Here is a 25,552-nt window from a genome sequence, read left to right as displayed (position 1 = left end):
AGGCAGGAAACAACAGGTGAGACTGGGAGGTGTTACCTCCAGTATTAGGACAATCAGCACTGGCGCGCCTCAGGGATGTGTCCTCTCCCCACTGCTATTCTCCCTCTATAGCAATGACTGCACTTCAAGTGACCCAACTGTTAAACCCCTGAAATTTGCAGATGATACTACGCTCATCGGTCTCATCCAAGATGGCGACGGGTCTGTGTGCCGAGAGCTAAAAACCCTCAAAACTGTGGAGATACTAGTGAACTTTAGGAAAGACCCCTCAACACTACTCCCCCTCACAATATCCAACAGACCTGTGTCATCTGTCGAGTCCTTCAAGTTTCTGGGCACTACCATTTCCCAAGACCTGAAATGGGAGTCCAACATAAACTCCATCATCAAAAAGGCCCAGCAGAGGATGTACTTTCTACGTCAATTAAGGAAGGTACGGTCTGCCATAGGAGCTGTTGATGATGTTCTACACTGCAGTCATTGAATCTGTCCTGTTCACATCCATCACCATCTGGTTTGGTGCAGCAACAAAACAGGACAGGAACAGACTGCAACGCACAGTAAAAACAACGGAAATTGGTGCCCCCCTGCCCACTCCCCAGGACTTGTGTCATACAAGAACCAGAAACCGGGCAGGAAAAATCACCACTGACCCTTCGCACCCTGGACACAACCTCTTTCAGCTCCTCCCTTCTGGCAGGCGCTACAGAACTTTGCTTACTAAAACTGCCAGACAATCAGACAATCACCCTGATTAACAACTCACCATAATTATATTCACTGCTTCATATCTATAAGTGCTGCATTATCAGAACTGTCAATCATCACATCATCTGTATATATTACACACACTACCGCTGCTGTATATTGTACAAAAAGCATATTGCACAATATTGTTATTTACACTTCTCACACTTTATGTACATAACTGATCAGTCATATTCTATATTCATATTTAATACTCATTCTGTCTATATTGTATCTCATCGTCTGCATTGTTTACTTGTATAGTTTGTATAGTATAGTGTTATTTATGTCTGTACTTTTGAGAGTCACAAACAGCTGGAACCAAATTCCTTGTGTGTGTGAACACGCTTGGGCAATAAACCTGATTCTGATTCGGATTATATTTATAAGGGGCGTGGCCTGGATAAGTTCTTTTTCCCCTGCGTCTGACGTCATGACGTTAAGAGAGAGAGAAGGGAGAGAGAGAGAGCGCTGTAAACACAGGGGGCGTCTTACGTTCAACTGGGACAATAAAGCGCTTTCTGTATCAATGCACTAAACATGAACTTACGCGATATGACTGTGATAAAACTACTTTGCTTATTGTGCGCCCTGAAATCCAGTCAAGGTGAGTGCGAACAGCGCGGTGTCCTTTTTTACGTACGTAATAAAACTGAGGTAAACCGAGGGGACACGGCTAGCGCGCGCAGCTGTGCTATGCTAAGCTATGCTAAGCTATGCTAACTGCTACATGACGAAAAACACAGGTCCTTTGTGTTAAAGTTAACGCTTTCATAGATACACGTCTGCTCTTTTTTTTTGCTGTTTCTGTGCAACACTACGATGGAAAACAAACGGACTGTTTAAGCTTCGTCAAGAGCAGTTTGTTTCCCCTGACAAGCTAACGGCTAAATCACTGAGGCGCAGTATTAGCCGTTAGCATCTCGTTAGCATTGTCCGAGATGCTAACAGCCGGCTACAAGCTTAGCCGTTAAATCCGTCACTGTAACGGAATAGGAATAAAAATCCCACTCGTCGTTAACGTCGAACGAGTTTATCGTTTCTGTTCTAAACGTACAATCACGTAAGGAATCGACGTAAGAGTTTTGTTTCGACAAACAGACGGGGTTTTTTTCGAGCTAGCAAAACGTAGCATGTTGTAGAAATCTCTCGACATCGTCGGCTTTAGATGAGAAAACAATCCTCCATTCGTTCCTGACGTCCGACACGAAGACGTTATCGCTGTAATAATCGTTGTTATGCATCGATATTTTTGTTATGAATCGATCGATAATCGATGTAATAATAGAATCCTTGTGTTTTTTTTTTTTTTTGGCTTGTTTATTTGTCAGGAAGCTAAAAGCTAACAGCGTCCGTTATTTTATTGTTTGTTTGGAGAAAGTGTCATGATAACCGGTCTGTGTTTTTTAACGTGATTATTATTATTTATATCGTTTTATTAAATGAGCTCGGAGTCACGTGTACAGGTTTAATAGCGTTTGGAACGTGTGAAATCGACGTGTCAGGTTTTGTAATCGTAATGAATCGTTTCACCAGCAGGCTTCAATAACACAGCCTCGCCTTGGAAGAAAAAAAAAAAATAATCACTGCTGTCTTTTTTTTTTTTCCTCTGCTGCTCAGTTGGGATGTTAAATAATGAATGACCATATGGGCTTGATTCAAAAGCTTGTTTTCTTGTATGTTTTATAAATGATTGACATCTAAGATCGATGTTTAAACGCTACAGAAATTCACGTTTGGTTTTTATAAATCATGGTGTTTTACTTGTTTTACAAAATTGATATTTGATATTGTTTTGTCTTTTTGTTTACTCGAGATTTTTGTTTGCTCAGAAGCAGATGCGGTCAACAATAACACACATTTTGGCTTTGTAGACAAGGATAAATAAATAAATATATAATTAATGTGATTAATTATTAAGCCTGTTCCAATAAACATTAATGTAGAATTCTGTCGCACTCTTTTTTTTTTTTTTGTTTGTTTGTTTGTTTCTAACCCAGACAAACATGATCTGTGTGTGTGGCAGACGCTGTGCTTCAGTGAATTTTGACATCTTTGCACCATCTGGGTTCGAAATCCCACACACTTTTACATTTTGATACTGTTTGATTGTGTATTCATTGCTTTTTACCTTAGACAGCAAGCGTTGTGTCAGACTCAAGCCTTAAACCTGTCTGGCTTTTCTAGAAATATGTAAATGTATTCTATTATCTTGAAGTATACATGAATTAAAGGTGGGGTCTCCATTGTTTGAAAGCCAATGTTGACATTTGAAATCACCAAAACAAACACGCCCCTAACCCAAATGGGTCCCACCCCTGTATTGATAGCTCCGCCCACACATACATACATAACCCAGGCAACTAATGGAAAGAAATGTGTCTTTATCATAGCTGAAGGGAAGAACAATACGATTGTAGATAAACAAACAAGCAAAAATGACACACAAGCATAATCATGTAAAGGACAAAGGCATATATTAGTTCTGTGTAACAAAGCAAAACCAACGTTACTCACCTATCGAGAAGGAAAAAAGCGCCTCGGCGTCTTAAGTAAAGTTGGTCACATATTCACAGATTCGAGTTCCCCAAGTCAATAACTCCTGAGCTAAACGCTGTTACTCAGGAGTTATTGACTCAGGAAACTCCAGTCTGTGAATATGTGGCCAACTTCCCGCTCCTTCAGTTCTCTCCAGCGCTGGAAAGCTGATCCTATATTAACACGGGTCCTTTCTTCTCTTTCTTTCTTTGTTTTTATCCTCCATGTCAATGTTAAAACATTGCTAAAACAATGTTAAAACACTCTCCGCCCATATTGACAAGACACGCCCCTTTCTGCTCATTGGCTACACGTTTGGTTTGTTTTTCGTTTTTGTTTGTCGTCCCGACTCAGTTTTCTGAAGCATTTCTCAAACAACGGAGACCCCACCTTTAATATGTGCACATGTCAGGGTTTATAAATAAATAAACAAACTAATTTATGATGTCAGTATAAATAAACGCAAAGCCGCTGATGAAATTAACAACTGACCAATTGTTTTTACATAATCCTTGGCATGTGTCTGTTAACTGATCATCTGGATTGAAAGGTATCCTTTTCTGACTACTACCTCATTTTTGTAATCATATGACAATCCAGATTGCGTGTATTCTGTTACTATGCAACACTGAATAAAATTTAGTCTGTCGAATTTATATATCTCTGAAATAATAATATGTTATGATTCATGCACACCGAGTATGTTTAGCGGTTTCTTTCTGGCACCACGTTTAGGATTTGAGAACATTTCAGAAACCCCTAGCGTCTGTTGCATCTTACAAGGCCATTAAGTGCTGTTATTTTCAAACTCCTGTGTAGCTGAGCTTTGGCTGGCTTTTTACATTAGGAAGACTGATACGTGGCGTCGTCTGTAGACCGTTTAGACCCGCACTCATCATAGATATGTCTCTGATGCTCTTTCAGAGGTTTATAGATGTTTGTGGTTCTGCCTCTTAACGTTCAACATGTCTCACCCAGCATCTGTGTCTGATGAAAGTTGTTTATTTTATGTCATTCGTCCACTCATCTCAGGCCATCACGCACTTGCTCAGACACGACAAACATCCTGTAGCACGGTTCGGTCTTGAACGACCTGTACAGAGTGACATACAAAACACGTATGCTAAATATTTTAACATAACTCTTACAGGTACGCTGTGTTGGTGCTAGTGTCTCACAACCCCGTGATAATGATTTAATTAAAATGTTAATCCTTACACATCTCTGCAGCAGAGACCTATTAACACACACCTGATCTGTAAGCTGCTTGTCCAAAGTGTTGACCTTGATTAAGTAATAGTACAGTAGATTTAGTGTTTTCTGGTATTCCCTGCCCGTTCAACTCTGATTTTGTTTGTCTTTTTCGTTCTGCTTGAAGTAGCTCGACTAAATTCCAACATTAAATTATTTTTCACTCCAATGTGATGATATTTAAATGGTAAAAAAAAAAAAAAAAAAAATCACGTCAGGGAAATCATTGTAGGATTTATTACCTTCAGAAATATTAGTCCCAGCCACATGAAATTAGGCAGACATAGAAAATAAGGTTGTTTTTTTTTGTGGCTGAGTTTTTAGTAATTTAAATAAAGGAAGCTTGCTGAAATGTAAGCCATGTAAATGTGTTGATTTAATTTGTGTAGCACTTTATAAAGTCATACATACTCTGTCTGCGACGTATGGAAATAAGTACAGCCGACTCTATGCAAAACACGGGCAGATCTCGGGGTGAGTTTGAATATGAAGGCAGTAAGGACTGACGTCACCTTGGAACATAACATGGCAATTTCACACATTTTTACAGATTGAAATTTTTGTCTTTGGCAAATTTTATGTGGCTTGGAATATTATTTCTGGAGAGATTAAACCCTAAAACACTTCTTCCCAGATCAAATTAATCAAAATTTGTATTTAACATGGGACTGAAAAGAAATGTCCAGCTGATGCTTTTCTGACGCACGCATACGGTTGAATAAAGTCTTTGTGGTGGTTTTTTTTTGTTGTTGTTTTTTTTTCCTTTACCTGTGAATCCGATTTGACTAGCCATTGAAGATGCACAGCAACATACTACATTGTTTGCAATTTGTAACACACCAAATTTCTTCACTTACTAAAAAAGATGCCATATGTCATGTAGGCTCGGGAGTGACCATCTCGTTTTCGGCTAAATATTTGTTTCAGAGCATCCGATTCTTGTACAGTGCTTTGTGTAATGTTTTTGTTGTGCTTCTGGGTCCAACGCTGACATCCAATCCAACACTGTGCCTTATGCAGGTTACTTTGGCAACCCTCTGAACAAATACATTCGGCACTATGAGGGACTGTCCTACGACACAGACGTGGTGCACCATAGACATCAAAGAGCTAAGCGAGCGATCTCACACGAGGACCGTTTCCTTCACCTGGAGTTCCACGCTCACGGAAGGTTTGTTTTCCTTTGTGTGCCTCATTTAAAAGCTAGGAAATGCAAGTACCCTGTATGCCACCGATACTATAACCATTTACCTCCAAACTCACTTTCACATTTCACAATTTCCCCAAATCTTACAAGCATGTGACCTAAACCGGTTAACCAGTAAGTGTGTCTTCTGAATGAACTTTCTCAGAAGTCTTATGTCAAGTCCTCCAATCAGCTGTGCTGAGTCAGACTGAGATCGTAATGCTTTGTGTGACAGCAAAGGAGAAACTGTTGTAAATAACAAGTTCTTCTTTAGCCAGGACACATCCTTTGCATGATGATTGACGTCTATTCCCTTTTGATGACTGCTGTATATTGATGTATGTGAACGATTACAAACTCTAATATCGCTATTGGGATTTTCCTTGCAGGCATTTTAACTTGAGGATGAGAAGGGACGCAAAACTGTTCTCAGAGGATTTTAAGCTGGATGTGTCTGGAGAAGAAATGGACTATGACACCTCACATATCTATACCGGAGAGCTCTATGGTGAGAGACATTAGGCCTGTGTTTTTAAAATAAAGTATACGCTGCATCATTTTACGGTGGTTAAACATGTTTCGTATTCTGTTAGTGTTTTTTCATCGATCCGGCTGAAGCGTTTTTTACACCGTGCTTTAGTCATAGTTTTCAGTTTTCTAATCCGACAGACCGTTAATCTCTTCTCTCCATTAGACGAGCAGGGCAGCGCAATTCACGGTTCTGTCGTCGATGGTAAGTTTGAGGGCTTTATTAATACACACCATGGGACGTATTATGTGGAGCCTGTCGAGCGCTACCTGGGCGACAAGAACGTGCCGTTCCACTCCGTCATCTATCACGAAGATGACATCGGTAAGTATTGTTTGAATAATTTTGAACTAACGGTGTTCTTGTGAAAACAGTTACAGCGGTTGTATTTATTTTCCACTTGTCGTACTTTTTAGATTATCCTCACAAGTACGGGCCTCAGGGTGGCTGTGCAGACCACTCAGTGTTTGAGAGGATGAAGCAGTATCAGGCCTCTGCTGTGGAAGAGGCCGTCAAGGTCGGTTTCTCAGCGCTCATATCTCTTGGTACATCTTTGCACGGTACTGTAGAGTTTATCGGTTTTCGTTCATTTCGTGAGCTCGAAACGTATGTGGAAGGTTTTCTAGCACTTATAGTAGAGGGAGGAACAAAAACACTCATTGTGTTATTGAATAATTCATTTTCCTAATTACAGAATTTGACTGTTTTTTGGCTGTGTGTTTATTCTTTGGTCGAATATTCAACACAATACTCGTCAAGGTATAAAGGTTTTATGTTTTTTTCCTTTTAGGATTCCGAAGTGGCGTCAGAGAAGGCGTCATCTGATGACCAAGTGTTACAAAGGAAGAAGAGGATGGCACAGGTGGAAAAAAATACCTGCCAGCTCTTCATCCAGACTGACCACCTTTTCTACAAATACTACAAAACACGAGAAGCTGTCATCGCTCAGGTAATAACCGAATAAACCAAATAAAGTTCAAGACCCCGCGGTTCTTCGCGTAAATAAACGCGATATAAATGGATATACATTTTTTGTATATAAGGTGCAAATATGAAATAAATAGTTTGAAATATGCGTCGTGAGACGTTTGTTTTATCCGTTTTTGGAGGGACAAGTAATCCAGACTGCATGTATTTGTTCCTTTCCCACTGTACAACACTGGGCTCATTCATCCAGTCACATGATTACTTGGATCATAGAGCTCTCAGGATGGATTAATGACTGCCATCTCCTACTAAACCTAGCGTAGGCAGAACTTCTTGTCTTACCAGAAAGCAGATCATTTAAAATGAACACCATGAAGATTTTCTTGCGGTTGCTACTTTTAGTACAGACGTATAGAACTATACTTTCTGCTCAGGTTCAGTCAAATGCTACAAAATCGGTAGGGTGGCACTTCACAGTAGAGATGGATAAATGATGGAAACGTTCAGCAAAAGCAACCCAATAGCTTAAGCTAAAGAAATGGAATGTTCTTAAAGCCCTGACCTCAGCTCAGTTGAGCTTCTGTCACTAAAACAAATTCCTCGCATGTGAAAACACACCTGGCAATAAAGCTCTTTCTGATTCTGATTCTAAAGACAAAACTCTAAAGTCAGAACAAACCACAAACACAAAAGCTCAAAGGGTTTGCAGCCAAGTATTGAAAAAATAATCCATCCATCCATCCATTTTCTACCGCTTATCCTGAACCGGGTCACAGGGGCAGCAGTCTAAGCAGGGACGCCCAGACTTCCCTCTCCCCAGACACTTCCTCCAGCTCTTCCGGGGGAATACCGAGGCATTCCCAGGCCAGCCGAGAGACATAGTCCCTCCAGCGTGTCCTAGGTCTTCCCCGAGGCCACACCTTCATTCATCACCACATATTTATTGATTAATATTCAGTTTTACGGACCCAACTGTATGTGTCCGAAATGTGTATTTTTAAATGTAGCTCTGAAGTTTTGCTGTTTATTTTCTCAGATCTCAAGTCACGTCAAGGCGATTGACGCAATCTACCAGGGTACCGATTTTCTGGGTATCCGCAATATTAGCTTCATGGTGAAGAGAATTAGGGTGAGTCCACTGTAGTATTTGTTGTTGTTGTTTTTTATATAAATATATGCAGACCAGAATAATACCTTTTGTCTACTCCGGTCAGTTTTAATAACCAGGTTATTGAAATTGAATTCCATGTGTATTCCATTTACATATCATGTATCGTCAACACGCACGTCATTATGGACGTTGTTCTTTTTCTTAGATCAACACAACTAACGATGAGCGGGACAGATCCAATCCTTTCCGTTTCGCTAACATCGGAGTGGAGAAGTTTTTGGAACTAAACTCCGAGCAGAACCACGATGATTATTGTCTAGCGTACGTCTTCACCGATAGAGATTTTGATGATGGTGTGTTGGGACTGGCCTGGGTGGGAGCACCCTCAGGTACACACGTACAAATCATTAAAATATTAAGTTATGTTGCTGTCATATAATAATAATTCTCAATGGCATTTTTACAATACACAACATTGTAATGGAATATAGGTTTAATCACTATAAGTGACGAAGTAATGTTGAGTTTAAAAAAAAAAAAGTTGAACAATAATAATACAGTTGTTATTAAAAATAACAAACAATAAGACAATTGGAAAAGGCATTTATTTGTAATTTTATCATTTGTAATTGAAAAAAAAAAGACATCACTGTGCCATTGATTTTGAATCCTGGTACTTTATAAATTCTCTGGTTTCAAATCACTTGCAGAACGTTCAGGAAGAGCCTTTAGCTGTAAAGTGGCCCCTAATTCTCTGTTATTAGTGAATAATATAACGTGCTAACAAGCGATCCCTGACTTTTTGTCATGTGTGTTGGTATGTTAGTTTTTATTTAGAGACCTAGTCTTTGTCCCGGTTGCATTGCATGTCCTTTTAGCAAGTATTCTGATGGTCATTCTCTCAGGGAGCTCTGGTGGTATCTGTGAAAAGAGTAAGCTGTATTCTGACGGGAAAAGGAAGTCACTGAACACTGGGATTATAACAGTGCAGAACTATGCGTCTCACGTGCCACCTAAGGTCTCCCATATCACCTTCGCCCACGAAGTCGGACACAACTTCGGCTCTCCGGTAAGTTCGGCCTGCATTTGGGTTTAGATGAGCAAACCCATTTGGACTTTAATGATGTGTTGATTTCACTTCTCAAACAAAGCTCCCGTGATCATCTCTCGTACCTCCGTCAACAAGTTTTTACGCACCGAAGCAAACAGGTTAAAGCAACGGTCTTTATTGAATTGAAACCACACATCAAAGCATGCTGCTAATTACATAACAAAATGCTCAGGTGAAGGTAAAAACAGTCATAAAGCCGATTTTACACAAAAGCAGGTGAATACAAAAGTCTCTCTTCAGCTAAAGGCTTCAAGCTTCTCAGCGTTTCAGATTTTTAATCCAGCTTACAACTGTGTAACCATCAAAAGCTAGAAGTAGCACGGTGGCAAGGGACGCTGTGTGTGCTGACGACACGCTCTGTACACGTTGCCGGTAGTATTTTAGCTTGAAACATCATTTTGTTAAGTGTTTGTATTCTGGTACATGGTACATTCTGGAAACATTGCATGTAAACAAAAGACCGTGACTGATTTTATACTTGTTCCATTTTTATTATTAGCACGATTCAGGCTCTGAATGCACTCCAGGCGAGTCAAAGAGCCAGGATAAGAAGGAGAAAGGGAACTACATAATGTATGCTAGAGCCACGTCAGGAGACAAGCTGAACAACAACAAGTTCTCACTTTGCAGTATTCGCAACATCAGCCAAGTGCTGGATAAGAAGAGGGGCAACTGCTTTGTGGGTAGGTCTTGAATTTATTATTACTCGTTATCGATTACAGATTGAGTCTTTCGGCAGAGTGTCAGTTTCAAATTTTGGTAGTTTATGGTGGACGGTGCGTCATATTTTGATAGTCAGGGTTTAATGAATCTATCGTTATTGACAGTTTGACAGCATTTTTTTTGCTGTTTTCTGTGACCTAGCAACATAGATTTATTTTTACATTTACAGCATTTGGCAGAAGTCCTGATCCAGAGCGATGTACAAAAGCGCTTTTTAGGCTCCGTCACCGAATACATTAATTCTGGTTCACTATTTTTTACAGACTCATTGATGCCATTTGTAAAGTAAAGATTTATGTCAAATAAACAAACGTTTTCAGATGCAGAACATTCAAGGATGAATTTGTGACTGAACAGACTGTCTGTTCTTGTTGTGTGTGTGTGTGTGTGTGTGTGTGTGTGTGTGTGTGTGTGTGTGTGTGTGTGTGTATGTTTGTGTCTCTGTGTGTCACGTACACTACAACAGAGTCTGGCCAGCCAATCTGTGGTAACGGCTTGGTAGAGCCAGGAGAGGAGTGCGACTGTGGATACAACGACCAATGCAAAGATCAGTGCTGCTACGATGCTAACCAACCAGACAACAAGAAGTGCAAACTCAAACCTAACAAAGTCTGCAGGTACACTCTGCCTCCTCGTACAGCTTTTAAGATCAGTAACGCATGTGGCTGTAATTTAATGTCACCTTACACTTACAACACAAAATATATATGTATAAAGAGAGAGCCTTGGAATAGCGTCTATGGTGTTTTGTGTCCTACACTCTATTCTGAACCTCACGTTGCGTCCGCAGTCCCAGCCAAGGTCCGTGCTGCACCTCCGAGTGCACGTACAAGAGCAGGAACGAGAAGTGTCGCGAGGAGTCGGAGTGCGCCCATCAGGGCATGTGTAACGGCGCCTCAGCCCAGTGCCCCACCTCTGAGCCCAAAGCCAACTTCACCGCCTGCCACGGAGAAACTCAAGTCTGCCTTAACGGGGTACTGACATGCTCTTGGCGTGTGGAAATGTTGACAAGCTGTGGATTATCAAAGCTGAGCAATGAGTATCAGGAATCAAATGAAAATTTGTAGTATTTAAAAGGAGAACAGCTTCTAACAGATATTTCCACAGGGCTGTTCTGGCTCCATCTGCGAGAAATACGGGCTGGAGGTGTGTACCTGCGCTAGCGGCGACGGAAAGGATGAGACCGAGCTCTGCCATGTTTGCTGCATGGAGAAAAGTCAGTATTTTTTTGTTAGTGTTAAATCTCCCTTTTCCCTGGAATGGGTTTTCTACCATGTATAATTACAACCCACCCACACAGTGTTCTAACATAGCTCAGCCCTAGTCATGTGACGCCACGCTCGAGAGTAGATAATGCAGTGCCATCATCCTGGGAATTGCTCCATGTTCTTCTCACTTCCTCCCACAGTGAACCCCAGCACATGCAGCAGTACAGGCTCTGAGCGCTTGGCCCAGTTCTTCAATAGGAAGGTGACCACGCTGCAAGCCGGCTCTCCCTGCAACGACTTCAAAGGCTACTGCGACGTGTTCATGAAGTGCAGGCTGGTGGATGCCGACGGGCCGCTGGCCAGACTGAAGAAAGCCATCTTCAACCCTGAACTCTATGAGAACATTGCTGAATGGATAGTGGCAAGTGTCTTCATTCTACACAATTTAGTCATAATAAGATTGTATATCTCTTTCAGCTCAAATTTTTAGTGTCATTACCTAAAAAGAATAACGAAAATGCAGACACGATGTCAAAAGCTGTAAAAAAAATAAATAAAATCTGCGTGTTTGATAACGCATAATAAAGATTTTCATATTTTGTGTACGGTTTTGCGTTAACGCGTGTGTTCGGATATCGCCAGGCTTACTGGTGGGCAGTGCTGCTGATGGGCATCGCCTTGATTATGCTCATGGCTGGATTCATCAAGATTTGCAGCGTGCACACACCTAGTAGTAACCCGAAACTACCACCACCTAAACCTCTACCAGGTAAAAGCAACAATCACCTTCATGCCTGTTTATACACTTTAACCATTTTGTACGCCGAGTTTCTATAAAAGCGCAACTGTAAACAGCGGGCTCAAGGAGTAAACAACAACGAAATAAAAAGTAAATTATCATTCAAAAGTCTAACCCAGCTACTTTGAGAGCTAATATGGGAAATTAATAGACTAAATCCACGGTTTTCACGTGTTTAACGTGTTCAACGTCTGGCAACCCAGAATCGACCGTATTTTATTTATCTATAAACGAAAATAAAAGATGTATTTCTTCAGTACGTTACTGTGCACGTTTGTATACCGGGTTTAATATTTAAATAGTTGGATTACGTTCATAAATTAAATCCGTTCTGGAATTTTTATGGTTAAACGGATCTACATAATGTTTATTTCTTAAAGCTCCATGTTCAACCAAACCTCCAAATTTAACCTGTGTCTCTGCACTCAAATTTCCTATTATTCTTATTCTTTATATGTTATTTGAGTTTGAACTTAATGAAGGCTCCCTGCGTCCTTTATCTACAGGCACCCTAAAGAGACGACGAGCCCAACACGCCAGCCAGCAGCAGCAGCAGCAGCAACAGCAGCAGCAGCATCAGCATCACCATCATCACCACCAGAACCAGCACCCTCATGCGCACGGCCATCAGAACCAGCGTCCATCTCAGCGCCAGCCTCAACCCCCACGCCACCACCGCCAGCCGCGCGAGAACTACCAGATGGGCCAGATGAGACGCTGAGAGCCCCGACGTCCCCATAGCACCACTACCACACCCTGCCAGTGCCTGCCTACATCGGGATAACGGTCACTACAGCCACTACACTACACTGCTTCACAGCCAGATGCAGAGGATTCTAATCTCAGCTTACCTGGAAAACACTAAATAATTTCCAGCTGTCAAGAATTGTAAAATTCTTAACCACGTGCTGTTCAACAACTCCAGTTCGGTTTAATCAGGACTCGTCACGGGTGGCCACAGAACAAGGCATTACTCCAAAGAGTCCCAACTGGACCAGCACATGAAATCCTCACCACACCCAGTTTTATTTTTTTTCCACTGCATCAAACAGGATCGATTTTAACCGCTACACTATAAAATGTGCAGTATGTGACAACACGAGCAGGTTTTTTTTAAAGCAGCCTTTGTCCGAAAGTCATTCACTAAAACAGGAATCGTTTACAATAACGCGTCCAGCTCTCCGTAGCGGATATCTGGGCCGGTCCATTATGCTTCCGTTCATTCCAGTCTTTATACTGAGCCACTCGAACATAGCGAAGAACATTTCTGCTCTGTGCGGCAGAAGCGAGATCGAACCGCACGGACATTTTCAGTCTCTCTTTGGCAAATCTCAGCACAGGAAGACGACGAAAATCATCTCAAAAACATTTGCTTCATCATTCCCTTGAAAAATGACCATAAACAGCAGACAAAAATCAAAACTTTTTAGTTCTGAAATTATATATTATCTATATTTTTTTTCTCTTTTCTCATTCCCTTCACAGTTGGTTAATCGAAAGAGCGCCACGGTTTAAGAGACCAGGCCTTTTCAGTCGCGTTTCTGTTTCAGACCCTCAGATAACACGGTTCGTGACGAAAGCATCTATTTATTCTTACGATCGAGCAAAAGGCTGTTATTTTCTCCACGCAGCAGATACATACTACACCGTTGTACAGATTACAACTGTATAGAGAAAAGAGATTTGTATTATATGTGAGAAATATTTCTTCTACTTCTCAGAACAGAAACAAGTTGTCGCTTCGATCAATATTTCTCAGGACTTGGACAGAAACAAAGGGACTGGACAGACGATTGAGGATGGAGGGAATTGCCATTTGAAAGGATAATAGCACGTATACATAGGAGTCGAGCTGATTCTTCTGTTTGGCTCTGTACCTTTTTTCTGTCTTTCTTTCTATTTTTTTTTTTTTTTTTTTTTTTTTTTTTTAAATCATTTATCCAGCGTGTGTTTGGAGGACCGGTGCACACGTCCACGACAAAACTCTAGCGTGAAGAAACGTCATCGTGGCGTTTGCGCTATTTTCGCACCTCTCGTCACCTCAGATTTCACTCTGTCGTATTCCAGAAGATTAATCTGCACAGCTAGTGACTATGTATTTGAACGTGCATGCTACAGACGCTCTAGGAGAGACCTCGATCCATCTCAAGCTAAACGTGTACATTTTAATACGAAAGGTACGGGGTTGGGATCAGATTATCCGTTTACATTTTACAGGTAAGGACCACGAATAGTTCATTCATCGGGAAGGACAACAGGCGGTTAGTTTTTGCTAACGAAAGACTCGTCAAGCCTCCGTGCATGAACCGGTGTCTTCACGATATACCAGCAGCGACAAGTAGTCACGTTAAACTTACAGTTCCCTTTAGCCTCGATTTAAACCATGCTACGTTTGACTTGTCAGATCGAAGCAAATCCACCTTTTATAAAATTACAATCGAAGAAACAGGAACTCTGCAGTTTACTCCACAAGAAACAAACAAGCGCAGTTTAAAGATTAAAACGTTCCGAATTATCGACGAGGAAATATTTCCGCTTACATCAATTCAAAGATCCGATCGTTTTAACTACACGATGTAAGCAGCGTGCGAAACCTAAAGCTAACACTGATGTTCGTAGCACAATTTACTTAGGTTTTTTTTTTTTTTTTTTAGTCTAATTAAATTCTTTGTGGGAAACGTTCGCCTCGCCGTAATCGGTTTATACGTGTTCTACTTTTAACTAGAAGTTGTGCAACGAAATAAAGGCAGTTTAAATTAATCAAGCAATCTTAAAACTACTTAAAAACAGACTAGCGTTAACCGTCGCATTTCCGATTAACCTAAACTAAACAATTTAGTTACGAAACGCTACGGTACCGGTGAGGTGAGACGACGCCACGCCGTAAAGCGGACAAGCGAGCAGCGGCGACTGGCGTTTTCAGAGACGGCAGCGTTTGACCTCAGGTCACCTCTCACTTTCACAATGAGAGTCTCACCCAAACAGAATCGTTTGAGTTTCTTAGTCGTCGTGTTTGCTTCCATCAGTAAGAATTTTATAGCTATACAGAGGTTTCAGACCTCAACTTAGGGCCCAGTTGTGCTTTTTTTTGTGTGTGTGTTTTTAAATGCATTAAACAGAAATTGTGCTACACGGAGTGACCGGGCTGCATTTTGTGAGAGCCACTGATGTGAGATCTCTGTCTTAAAGAGTCACAGAGCAGCTTGGTTGCCATCAGCAAAGCTGCTCTGTGGACAACATTGTAAACTGTTGTATACTATGTACAGTTCCTGGAGCATTTCTTTTTAAATTTGAAGATAAATATGAGATTTTGATACGTGTCTTGTCTATTTTTCCGCATCTTTCTTTTCTTTTTTTTTTTTTTTTTTTTTTTGAAGATTTCAATGTGACCATATAGTGATATTTTCTCTTGATTCTCCAAACATTCTTTTTTCTTTCCTTCAGATTCCACTACATTCGTCAAAACAGGCTTGGATATTAGAACACTACTCTTTCTTTATGGCAGCAATCAGAACATTTATGTACAACGAAGTGCATAGTTTTTCTTTCTTTCTTTCTTTCTTTCTTTCTTTCTTTCTTTTTGTCGTCTGTTTCTCATGTGGTGTGACATGGATAAGGGGAGGAATATCTGCCCGTGTCTGACATTTTTTCTTTTACTGGTTTTTATTTTGTGTAGTCTTGGTGAAACTTTATAGGGGGAAAAAAATGCACTGAAATTGTCTGAATTGAGTCAAAAAATTATTGTAGGTGGTTTAGGCAGAAAGATCAAAAAGTTAGAAGCAAAAAAAAAATAATAATAAAAAAAAAAAAATACTACTGTCTGTTAATGTTAACTGTGTTTTATACAGTACCTAAATTTTTGTTCACTTTGAACATTTTTACTTAACATTTCAAAACGTATTGTGCAAAGAGATGTAATTTTGAGTACTTGAAATGCATTAATAAAAATGGTCAATCGAAATGAATAACGTAACATCAAAGCTTTTCTTTTAAACCAAACGTTTTAGCTGTTGACTTTATTTTTCTTTATTTTTTTTTATTAATCTGTTTCAGATTTCTCTCTTTTAAACCGGTCTGAACGCTTGCCGGATTCCTTTCCGTGTATGTTCTCTTGAAGATTTCTGCTGCTCCTCTTCCTTTTGGCAGCGTACTGACACCGGACAAACTCGCGTTCTTGCGAGGGTTTGAGGTGCGTTACGGCTGCTGTTTGACCACAGAACCATGTCCTGAAAGTAGAATAAAAGTGTTGTATTGAATCTATAATAATGATTCCTGCATTCAAGTATTAACATTTTTCTTTCCAAGTCACTTCTTATAATCTAAAAATCAGCAGATTTAACGTTGCAGTGAGTGCAACATGCCACTAGAGGGAGTCATAAAGTTTCTTTTTCATGGCAGATAGAAAGGTGTAACGTCTGATTCATCCTTTTTTCACACTCCGACCACATTTCACACTCACTTCTCTTGGCTTTCACCAGATTTGAGTCGTATTTTAGCCACAATGAGCTCCGTTTCGTTGGAGCCTCCACCGCGGCTCATGATGGTTGTGACTCGTCTCCACCAGCTGCTCCAGGCCTCTCCTGCCAAGCGCAAACGCACTGCTCGCAGCTCCCCCAGCACTGAGTCGACTGCGACCAAAGATGAGTACGTCTTGTTCTCAGGATGTTCCAGAGACCTGGGCAAAAGTGTCAAAGTGTAATCTATTGTATATACAGTGTACATGCCCTAGCCAAATTATTAGGAACACCCTGTTAATACTGCATACGACTCCACGTCGTCCTTTAGCCTCATCTTTAATTCTTGGTGTTGGAATTCGGGTCCATGTCGACGTGATTGCACCCCATAAAATAATTGCTACAAATTGTTCAGCTATGCATTTATACTGGGATCATCTCAAAACACATCACGAAGGTAGTGTTCTAGATGCAGATCTGATCATTCAAGATACCAGTGAAGTCCACTGAGCTCACGTTTGAATGATACGTGATTAGTATTATGGAGCCTAAAGTGTTTCCGCAGAAATTTCACACGATTACACCCACGACAGCAACCTGGACTGTTGACACAAAGCAGCTTTTCATAGATTTATGCGGTTGATGCCAAGTTATTACCCTAAAAATCTGCGTGTTGCAGCAGTAATTGAGATCAGTATGGATGAGCCTGAGCATCCGGTTCCTGTTCTTGGCTGACAGGAGAGGAACCTGACGTGATCATCTGCTGTTGTTGTATCCCATCTGCCTTAAGGTTTGTCTCATGTTTTATTTTTCCTCATCGCAGTAGGAAAAAAAAATTGTAAGAGAAAGACGAGATACTTGAGCTTTCCTGTCAGTCCATTCTCCTCTGACTGCAGTCATCAACAAGCCATTTCTGTCTGCATGTGATGTTTTCAAATACTCTGAAATACCAGTCTGACCAACCGTGGCATGGCCAACCTCATTGAGATCACATCTTTTCCCTATTCTGATGTTTGATGTGAACGTTAACTGAAGCTCTTGACCTGTAGCTGCAAGATGCTGATGCCACATGGAAGACAGGGCTACAGATATAGACTCAATGTAGATAGCCGGAGTCATTACTGCTTTAAACTATATATATATTATTTTAAATAAATGCTATATTTGTCCCTCTACATGCAGACAATTATTTTTGGGAGAAAAATTACTATTCATCTTTAATATCTATCCCTAATGATCAAGCCTGAGGTGACGGTGGTGAGGAAAATCTGCCTGAGACGATATGAGGAAGAAACCTTGAGAGGAACCAGATTCAGAATGGAACCTCGTCCTCATTTAGGTGACACTGGACAGGTTATAATGCCAATGTAAATAATGTCCTTTCTACAACAGTTTGTAGTCCAGTGGAATTGTGGAACCGAGAGCTCCTGAGGAACCGACAGGTCAGGGTTATTTCTGAGCTCATTAAAGACAGTAGCAGTGATCTCACAGCTCTGGTCAGTGGAGATGAGTTTGATGTGTGTTGTGTTATATAATAAGATGTGGAGCTGGAGTCAGGTATGCAGGCTGTTTACAGAATACAAGTGTAGACTCATCTGAGAACAGTGATGAGTGAGATACTGTAATTCAGTAGCTGTTGTTTTGGTTGGAAGATCATACCACATACATGACCATATAGAACTTAAATGAATCACTCAATCATTCAATCAGCAAATACAAAACTATACATAAATCATTCATGAATCAAATTTATAACCGATTACAAGTTACAGCAGGTGATGAAATGTACTTACAGAGTAATCGGGATATACTGACTCTCTCCTTCACTTCCAATAAGAGCAATGGAGATGGAGGCTTTGACCTGCTCGATCAGATTCATCAGCAGGACCTTAATCTGGTAGTGATAGACTGTGGGGAGGGATTAAAAGCAGAAAGGTGTCACACAAACTTTCATCGTCAACCAACCCGTCTTAACGGAAACCTCGCACGGTTTTATCCGCCGTTCACTCACTCACTCACTCACTCACTCATTTTCTACCGCTTATCCGAACTACCTCGGGTCACGGGGAGCCTGTGCCTACCTCAGGCATCATTGGGCATCAAGGCAGGATACACCCTGGACGGAGTGCCAACCCATCGCAGGGCACACACACACACACACACACTCTCACACACACTCTCATTCACTCACGCAATCACACACTACGGACACTTTTCCAGAGATGCCAATCAACCTACCATGCATGTCTTTGGACAGGGGGAGGAAACCGGAGTACCCGGAGGAAACCCCCGAGGCACGGGGAGAACATGCAAACTCCACACACGCAAGGCGGAGGTGGGAATCGAACCCCGACCCTGGAGGTGTGAGGCGAACGTGCTAACACGACAATTAAAATGACACCAATTCTGGTTACCAGTATTACATTTTAATTTACTGATAACTAGGGCTGAAACGATTAGTCGACATTGTCGACAACGTCGACAATAAAAAATTGTCGACAAATATCTTTGTTGTCGAGTAGTCGTTTGTTCTCACGTGTCCTAATGTAAGGGCCTGCAATATCGCGATTTGACCGCTACGGCGCTGTAGCGCTAGAGTGTAATGCAGCCCTAACAAATGCGGTAGAAGAGAACTTTTAAAAGAAGTGCAAATTATTACGGAGTGCAAGCGAATGCGAACAAGCAAGGTGTGGGAAAGTTTTACAAAACTATCAACCAAAAATGCAGTTGTGTGCAATACATGCAAGGCAGAACTTGCGTTTCATGGAAACATCCTGGCACAAGAGGAGGCTGACCTTTCTTCATTTTAATTCAGCACTTATTTGAAAGGCCAGTGCAGAAAGGACACTGTTCCATACTGCTTTTCATTAAACTGAACACTTGTTTTACAAATGAAGCTCTTAATACTTCTGCCAAGAGATGTTTACATTCAAACATATATATATATATTTTTGTCTGTAATGCGGCTGATTCATTTGTGTAATTTTTATTTTTATTTTTTAAATTAAAAGATAACAGAATATTTAAACAGTGCTTAAAAAGAGAATGACCTGTTTAGTTGGCACAAAGTTCATTAAAACAACTATTTCAAAAGCTGAAGTGATTTTCTTTTTTTCTATTATAGTTAGAATATGTATAACTCAATGTTTTAACTAATTGAAAAAGCTGAATAATCGTTCAAAACGTACTGATTAGTCGTCAATGACATCGACAACAATCGATGATTAGTCGATTAATCGTTCTAATAATCGTTAGATTAATCGATTATCAAAATAATCGTTTGTTGCAGCCCTACTGATAACTGAGGCTTAATACATTATACTATTATAAAAAAGGCTTTTCACGTAAGTGTTTATTGAGAAGGTTCAAGGTTCAAAAAGTGAGTTTTGAGTTAAAATATTAAAATTCATAATGGTAACTTTATGTGGGGGGCACGGTGGGTTAGTATTGGGGGTTCATTGGGTTAATGCCCAATGACGCCTGGGATGCCCAATGACGCCCGTGTCCCGAGGTAGTTCGGATAAGAGGTAGAAAATGAATGAGTGAGTGAGTAACTTTGTGTACCACAGATGCTGATGCAGATGCTCTAAGAAAACATTGTACTAAATTGTAGTGTACTGCTACCTAACTAAACCTTGGGGACCCTTTTTGTACCTTTTTAATTATATTTTACAGTAATATTTTAAAGTTTGCCTTGTGACCTCCAGTGTTGGGGGTTCTTCCAGTGCCTCAGGGTCCAAACACATGCACTGTAGACTGATTGGCATTTCTAAATTTGGGGCAGTGGTGTCTCAACTGGTTAAGGCTCTGGGTTGTTGATCAGAGGATCGGGGTTCAAGGCCCAGCACAGCCAGGCTGCCACTGCTGGGCCCTTGAGCAAGGCCCTCAACCCTTCCAGCTCCAGGGGTGCTGTATCTTAGCTGCCCCTGCACTCTGACCCCAACCTCCTCAGTTGGGGTTTGTGAAGAAAAGAATTCCACTGTGCTGTAATGTATATGTGGCGATAATAAAGGCTTCTATGCCTCCGTTCTCTAAATTGTTTGTAGTGCGAGCGTGTGCCCTATGATAGACTGGCATCCTGTCCAGGGTTTATCCTTTCTTGTGCCCCAAGTCTCCTGGGATTGGTTCTAGGTTCCCAGTGACCCCATAGGATGTAGAGAATGGATTGATGTATGGATTATAAAGGTATAACATACATATTAAATGTGCAAAATATATGTACACTTAAAGTGAACGCGCCACTGTATAGTTTAAACTCATTTATTGAGAGCTTGAAAATTCACTAGAATTAGTTGGCATTCCTTTATAGTGCTCTTTTATAGTACACTCCCAAATCTTACCCAGAGAAAATCATTAACAGGTGAAAATCTCAAGAAATCTAGAGTTAACTCACTGACCCATAAATGGTGTTTGAGGACCAGTCTTCAGATAGAAGCCTTTGCTATTGCCTCTGATGTACACCTTTCCAACATCGTAGCCCAGAGTATTACAGCGATCCTTTCTGCAGTCCAGACACAGGCCTTGGTCAAACACACGGTCGTCTCGACAGCGGTAAGCTATCATCTGTTGGTCCTGTTTCAACAGTGACTCAACGAAGAGGTGGACCGACCGCTGGTGAGCGCATTTGATAGTCTTTGGTACACCTGATGAGAAGAGATAATACAGTTAAAATCCATCACGTTGTTGTATATACTCTACTACTGGATATATGACCCACTTCCCTGTGATCTGCTGTACCTTCCAGACCATACTGGTAAACATTGTTATATATGTCTGCCATATTACATCCAGGCTGGAAGTAGCCTCCGTTTGGGTAGAAGTCAACATGTCCGACGGTCTGCCGGATTCCCAATGCCAACCCGATGCTGGATTTCGCAAAGGTGTGGATGGCATCTACAAACTTGGCATCATCAGGAGACAACCTGTCAGAAGCAGGAACTCCTTCAAAATTGGGACCTGCAGGATCCAGACCTGGCCAAGAGGAATCAGTTAGATAGTATCGAAGGTTGTGAGTTAGAATCCCTACTACTATTGGAAGGCTACTGATTGGAAGGTTGTGAGTTAGAATCCCTGGACCACCAAGCTGACCACCAACGTGTAATTTGGGGTATATATCCAATAGCTTTAAAGTGTGTTTTGTCACATACAGTACTACATGTTACCAAAGCGACGGTTCCGGTGTCCCCTTCGTAAAAAGAAGGTAATCTGTTTTTAGTTTGCTTTTTACCCCTTGTCTTTATTCAGGTCCTTTATTCAGTGTCTTCACTCATGAGTGGGAAAGTGGGGGGAGGTTCTTTTTTTTTTTTAAGACTATTGTTGTCCTCCATAATGGACAATGTTTAAAGAGGTACATCTGGAACTGGAAGCCTTTTTTTCTCAACCTCAATACAATTTAGGAAGACCGAAGTAATTTCATTGAAAAAAGACCCAAGGCTGAAATGCTTGACCAATTATTCAGGAGCTTTCATCTGTAAAGGAAAAATCTATACATTCAAGCTGGTGATAGAATACTTAGAAAATTGTTAGCTTGCTACTTCTCACGCACAGCCTGCCATCATGTGGTATACAGATGTGTCTGGATACGGATAGAGCTTTCACGTGGAAATAATAGCTCCTCGTCGATACCTCGCTAAACCTCGTTAGACCGCACGGCTCATTGCTTACGTTTCACTTAAGATTTCTTGTCTTTAGAGCTTTTCTGATCTGAACTTAAAGTAGCTCATGCGGAAAGAACGCTACCTGTTATGCGGCCCAGCTTTTTGGCTTTTGGGAAATGGCTTCCTACAAATCCGGCAGCGTGTGCTCCTAAACTGTAACCAATCAGGTGCACTTTATCCATGTAGAGCTGGGTGGTCTCCTGTTGAAAAGAGAAGGGTAATCTTGCGTAAGGGTGGTTCTGTCATGCATCAGGCATGTTAAAGCATTAGTTTTGGCAAGTGTGAAGTCCATCACTGAGATGAAGGTTTTAATGCCACGGAATATTTAGCAGATTTCTCCATGTATGATGCAGTAAGTAACATTTGTTTTCTGTATTCTTCGTATATTTTTAGTTTAAAGATTAAACTCTGGATTATGATATTTTATACTTGACAAATTGATACTGATATTTCACCTGCCTTATTACCGAGAGCACTTTTGTGTGATTACACAATAACAAAATCGTTGTTATCTTAAATTTCGCGGAGCTTGAAGGAATAATAAATCCTGCACAACTTGCATTAAATACACATAGATCCAATATCCAAGATTTCTTTAATATAATTGAATTATTGACTTCTTTTTAAAGCTTTTCCAAGAGAGTGATGCAGCAGCACTTTAGTCATGTCTCATTTCCTCATGCATGTCTGTAACGTTCTTTAATATTCATGCATATCAGAAACATATGCTCAGCTCTTCTCAGCTCTTCTCATCGCTTGACTGCTTATTAGTCAAGCGTCATCTCTGCTGTAGCTCTGCTGCTGCTTCTGCATTCCATTTCTCGTTGAAATGAGGTTGAAATTCACCAAAAAATTCCTTTTTGGTGAATTTTGGCACGGTGGCTTAGTGGTTAGCACGTTCGCCTCACACCTCCAGGGTTGGGGGTTCGATTCCCACCTCCGCCTTGTGTGTGTGGAGTTTGCATGTTCTCCCCGTGCCTCGGGGGTTTCCTCCGGGTACTCCGGTTTCCTCCCCCGGTCCAAAGACATGCATGGTAGGTTGATTGGCATCTCTGGAAAATTTGTCCGTAGTGTGTGATTGCGTGAGTGAATGAGAGAGTGTGTGTGTGCCCTGCGATCGGTTGGCACTCCGAGGGTGTATCCTGCCTTGATGCCCGATGACGCCTGAGATAGGCACAGGCTCCCCGTGACCCGAGGTATTCGGATAAGCGGTAGAAGATGAATGAATGAATGAATGACTATATCGACAAAATTTTGTGGACAAATGACCATTACACACATATGACCTTGTTGAGCCATTTAGTTTAATATTTATTCCCACTTTGATGTTATAATAACTTTTACTCATCTGATCAGTTAAGGTGTTAAGGGTACTGACCGAAAGGTTGTGAGCTTGAACCCCAGGACCGTAATGCTGCTGCTCTGTGGCCGTTAAACTCAATTGCTGTTGTATTAATGAGATAAATGTCTGTCTTCGGATAAGGGCGTCTGCCGAATCGCATGAGTGAGATCATACATACACTGATGTTATGAGGAGTCCAGGGGTGCATTCGGTGTTCCAGTTCTTGAATTTTTCCACTAACCCTCTGTTCATGGAGCTTTCGATGTGCACAGCTGGAACACTTTTGGATCTTTTTGTTTCATTGAAGGGAAATTGTAATGCTAAAGCATACAGACATTCTAGACAATGGAGTATTTCCAACATTGTGGCAACATTTCGGGAAAACCCGCCTATGGGTGAGATGTTCACGTGTCTACATACATTTGGCCATACGGTGTATGTTTGAGATTGCTGAAATCTTTACTCTTCTTAAACGCATTTTAACTGTGATGGATGTCCCTGTGACATCAGTGTAAAAAAAAACCCAGCAGCTTCTTTTTTACAGGAATAACCAAAATTTTGCGTCAACCAACAAATAAGCATCAGAATTGCTAAACAGATCCCAAATGTCGTTCAAAGTGGAGGTGTCCATCAAAACCGATTAATCTTTGCAATTTTCACTGACTCTATAGCATGACGTTGTGTCTTACCTCAAGCCACATCAGGAGATTTGCGACATCCAGTCCCACCTGCCTTGCGTTTTTAGCTGCAGTTGGATATGGATGGAAAGCCAGAGGTCTCCAGTCAACGATCAGTACGTTCACATGCTCTAGCCTGGTCTTGAGGGCTGAGGCGAGCGTGAGCACCCATTCTTCCATTTTTCCACTGATCTGCACAGTGAAAATGGGGGTCACCACAGGTCAGTGAAGCGCATACAGCGATTAACGAGATGGTGTACTGTAGATATCACATACTGGTCTGTTTTTCTACCAGTTCCTCTATACCTTACAATAGCAATCCAGATCTATCTAAACACGTAAGAAATGTGAAACATAAACCAGTCACGTGTTAGAAGTAAGAGGAGGTTCAGATTCGTCCTCACCGTCCAGCCGTGGATAATGATGACCAGAGGGTCGCTTGCGTTGTAGTTGCACGTGCTGAGAGTGTCTGATTGAAATGGTTCGATAGCACAGGTATCTTCAAAGAGACTGCCTTGTAAATGCATGTGAAAAGTCGTCTTCGCCAGCGGTTTCACCATTACCTCGTTCTCCAGCGCAAGTTCCCCAACATGCTCTAAAAATAAAGCCAAATAGAACATTTTCAAAACCTTCAATCAGTCTTTATACCGCATGGAATTTCCTCTTTTGCTAGAGCCTTTAGATTTTTCCACATATAGGTTTAAAAACCATAGTATGTAACATGTAATTAAGGAGAAACAGCAGCCAGCCTTGACATGAAAGGCCTTGCACATGTGTTTAGCCCTTTCAGTTTCTTTTTGTGGTATGGAACAGCTGCTTGTATCCCTACACTATAATAATGCTATAGAATAGACGACCTGTGAAGGAAAGTTAAATACTTCACATACCTGTAGTATTTCCTTCGGCTTTTGCTGCCTCGATACGGATTAGGAGGAAAAAAGAGAAGATTCTAGTCACAGCCTTCATCATTGCTCAAGGAACTCCGTCATTACCAAGAACTGAGGGATGTACAAACATCCACAGACCTGTCTTGACTAGTGGAGTGATTCAGAAAAGGAAGTTGTGCCTATTGCAGAGAAAGAAGGAGACTGACAAAAAGAGGTGGGGAGGTGTGGTGTGGTGTGGTGTGGTGTGGTGTAGAAAGCCCAAGGCTGAAGAAGAAAAGGAGATTATCTTCTCTGATTGGCTGGATTTTTGTAGCTGGGAGGAAAAACCATGAGGTCTCTGTATCGAAGGGGAAAAAAAAGAAAAAAAAAAGACAGACAATGGCTGTCTGCTTTGGGTTGAAATGA

At 41.1% G+C, this 25,552-nt stretch overlaps 2 protein-coding genes across 3 annotated transcripts; one reads left to right on the top strand and one right to left on the bottom strand.

Moving 5' to 3' along the window:
* The first annotated feature begins 1,197 nt into the window (after positions 1-1,197).
* On the top strand, positions 1,198-15,444 carry LOC132856603 (disintegrin and metalloproteinase domain-containing protein 10-like). Of its 2 annotated transcripts, none has more exons than XM_060886230.1 (16): positions 1,198-1,354; positions 5,557-5,707; positions 6,112-6,230; positions 6,417-6,575; positions 6,668-6,768; positions 7,042-7,200; positions 8,215-8,307; positions 8,495-8,678; positions 9,195-9,358; positions 9,900-10,083; positions 10,590-10,740; positions 10,914-11,097; positions 11,231-11,339; positions 11,532-11,752; positions 11,974-12,100; positions 12,637-15,444. In XM_060886230.1, exons 1-16 carry the CDS (start codon positions 1,288-1,290, stop codon positions 12,849-12,851), a joined length of 2,388 nt encoding a protein of 795 aa, XP_060742213.1. In that variant the 5' UTR covers positions 1,198-1,287; the 3' UTR covers positions 12,852-15,444. The 2 variants fall into 2 exon arrangements, with proteins under 2 accessions (XP_060742213.1, XP_060742214.1); XM_060886231.1 differs by lacking the exon at positions 1,198-1,354 and adding an exon at positions 2,743-2,815.
* A 509-nt stretch (positions 15,445-15,953) lies between these two features.
* Positions 15,954-25,315, bottom strand: LOC132856604 (hepatic triacylglycerol lipase). Its single transcript, XM_060886233.1, has 9 exons — positions 25,148-25,315; positions 24,665-24,855; positions 24,273-24,452; positions 22,324-22,441; positions 21,322-21,555; positions 20,982-21,227; positions 18,378-18,492; positions 16,590-16,805; positions 15,954-16,356 (listed from the first exon to the last, which is right to left on the bottom strand). Exons 1-9 carry the CDS (start codon positions 25,227-25,229, stop codon positions 16,170-16,172), a joined length of 1,569 nt encoding a protein of 522 aa, XP_060742216.1. The 5' UTR covers positions 25,230-25,315; the 3' UTR covers positions 15,954-16,169.
* Between the last annotated feature and the right edge of the window lie 237 nt (positions 25,316-25,552).

Source organism: Tachysurus vachellii, chromosome 14, assembly GCF_030014155.1.
Source record: "Tachysurus vachellii isolate PV-2020 chromosome 14, HZAU_Pvac_v1, whole genome shotgun sequence".
NCBI classification, from domain to species: domain Eukaryota; kingdom Metazoa; phylum Chordata; class Actinopteri; order Siluriformes; family Bagridae; genus Tachysurus; species Tachysurus vachellii.
Note: the sequence above shows the minus strand (reverse complement) of the source record. Positions and strands in the feature narration are given on the sequence as shown.

What these genes read in the sequence shown, in the direction of transcription:
- LOC132856603 (XM_060886230.1), top strand. Translation starts at nt 1,288, where the DNA reads ATGAACTTACGCGATATGACTGTGATAAAACTACTTTGCTTATTGTGC. An exon ending in GAGTTCCACGCTCACGGAAG is followed by an intron (nt 5,708 to 6,111) that starts GTTTGTTTTCCT and finishes TTTTCCTTGCAG; the next exon opens with GCATTTTAACTTGAGGATGA. An exon ending in CTGGGTGGGAGCACCCTCAG is followed by an intron (nt 8,679 to 9,194) that starts GTACACACGTAC and finishes TCATTCTCTCAG; the next exon opens with GGAGCTCTGGTGGTATCTGT.
- LOC132856604 (XM_060886233.1), bottom strand. Translation starts at nt 25,229, where the DNA reads ATGATGAAGGCTGTGACTAGAATCTTCTCTTTTTTCCTCCTAATCCGT. An exon ending in TCATTATCCACGGCTGGACG is followed by an intron (nt 24,453 to 24,664) that starts GTGAGGACGAAT and finishes TTCACTGTGCAG; the next exon opens with ATCAGTGGAAAAATGGAAGA. An exon ending in CAGTATATCCCGATTACTCT is followed by an intron (nt 16,806 to 18,377) that starts GTAAGTACATTT and finishes ACTTTTGCCCAG; the next exon opens with GTCTCTGGAACATCCTGAGA.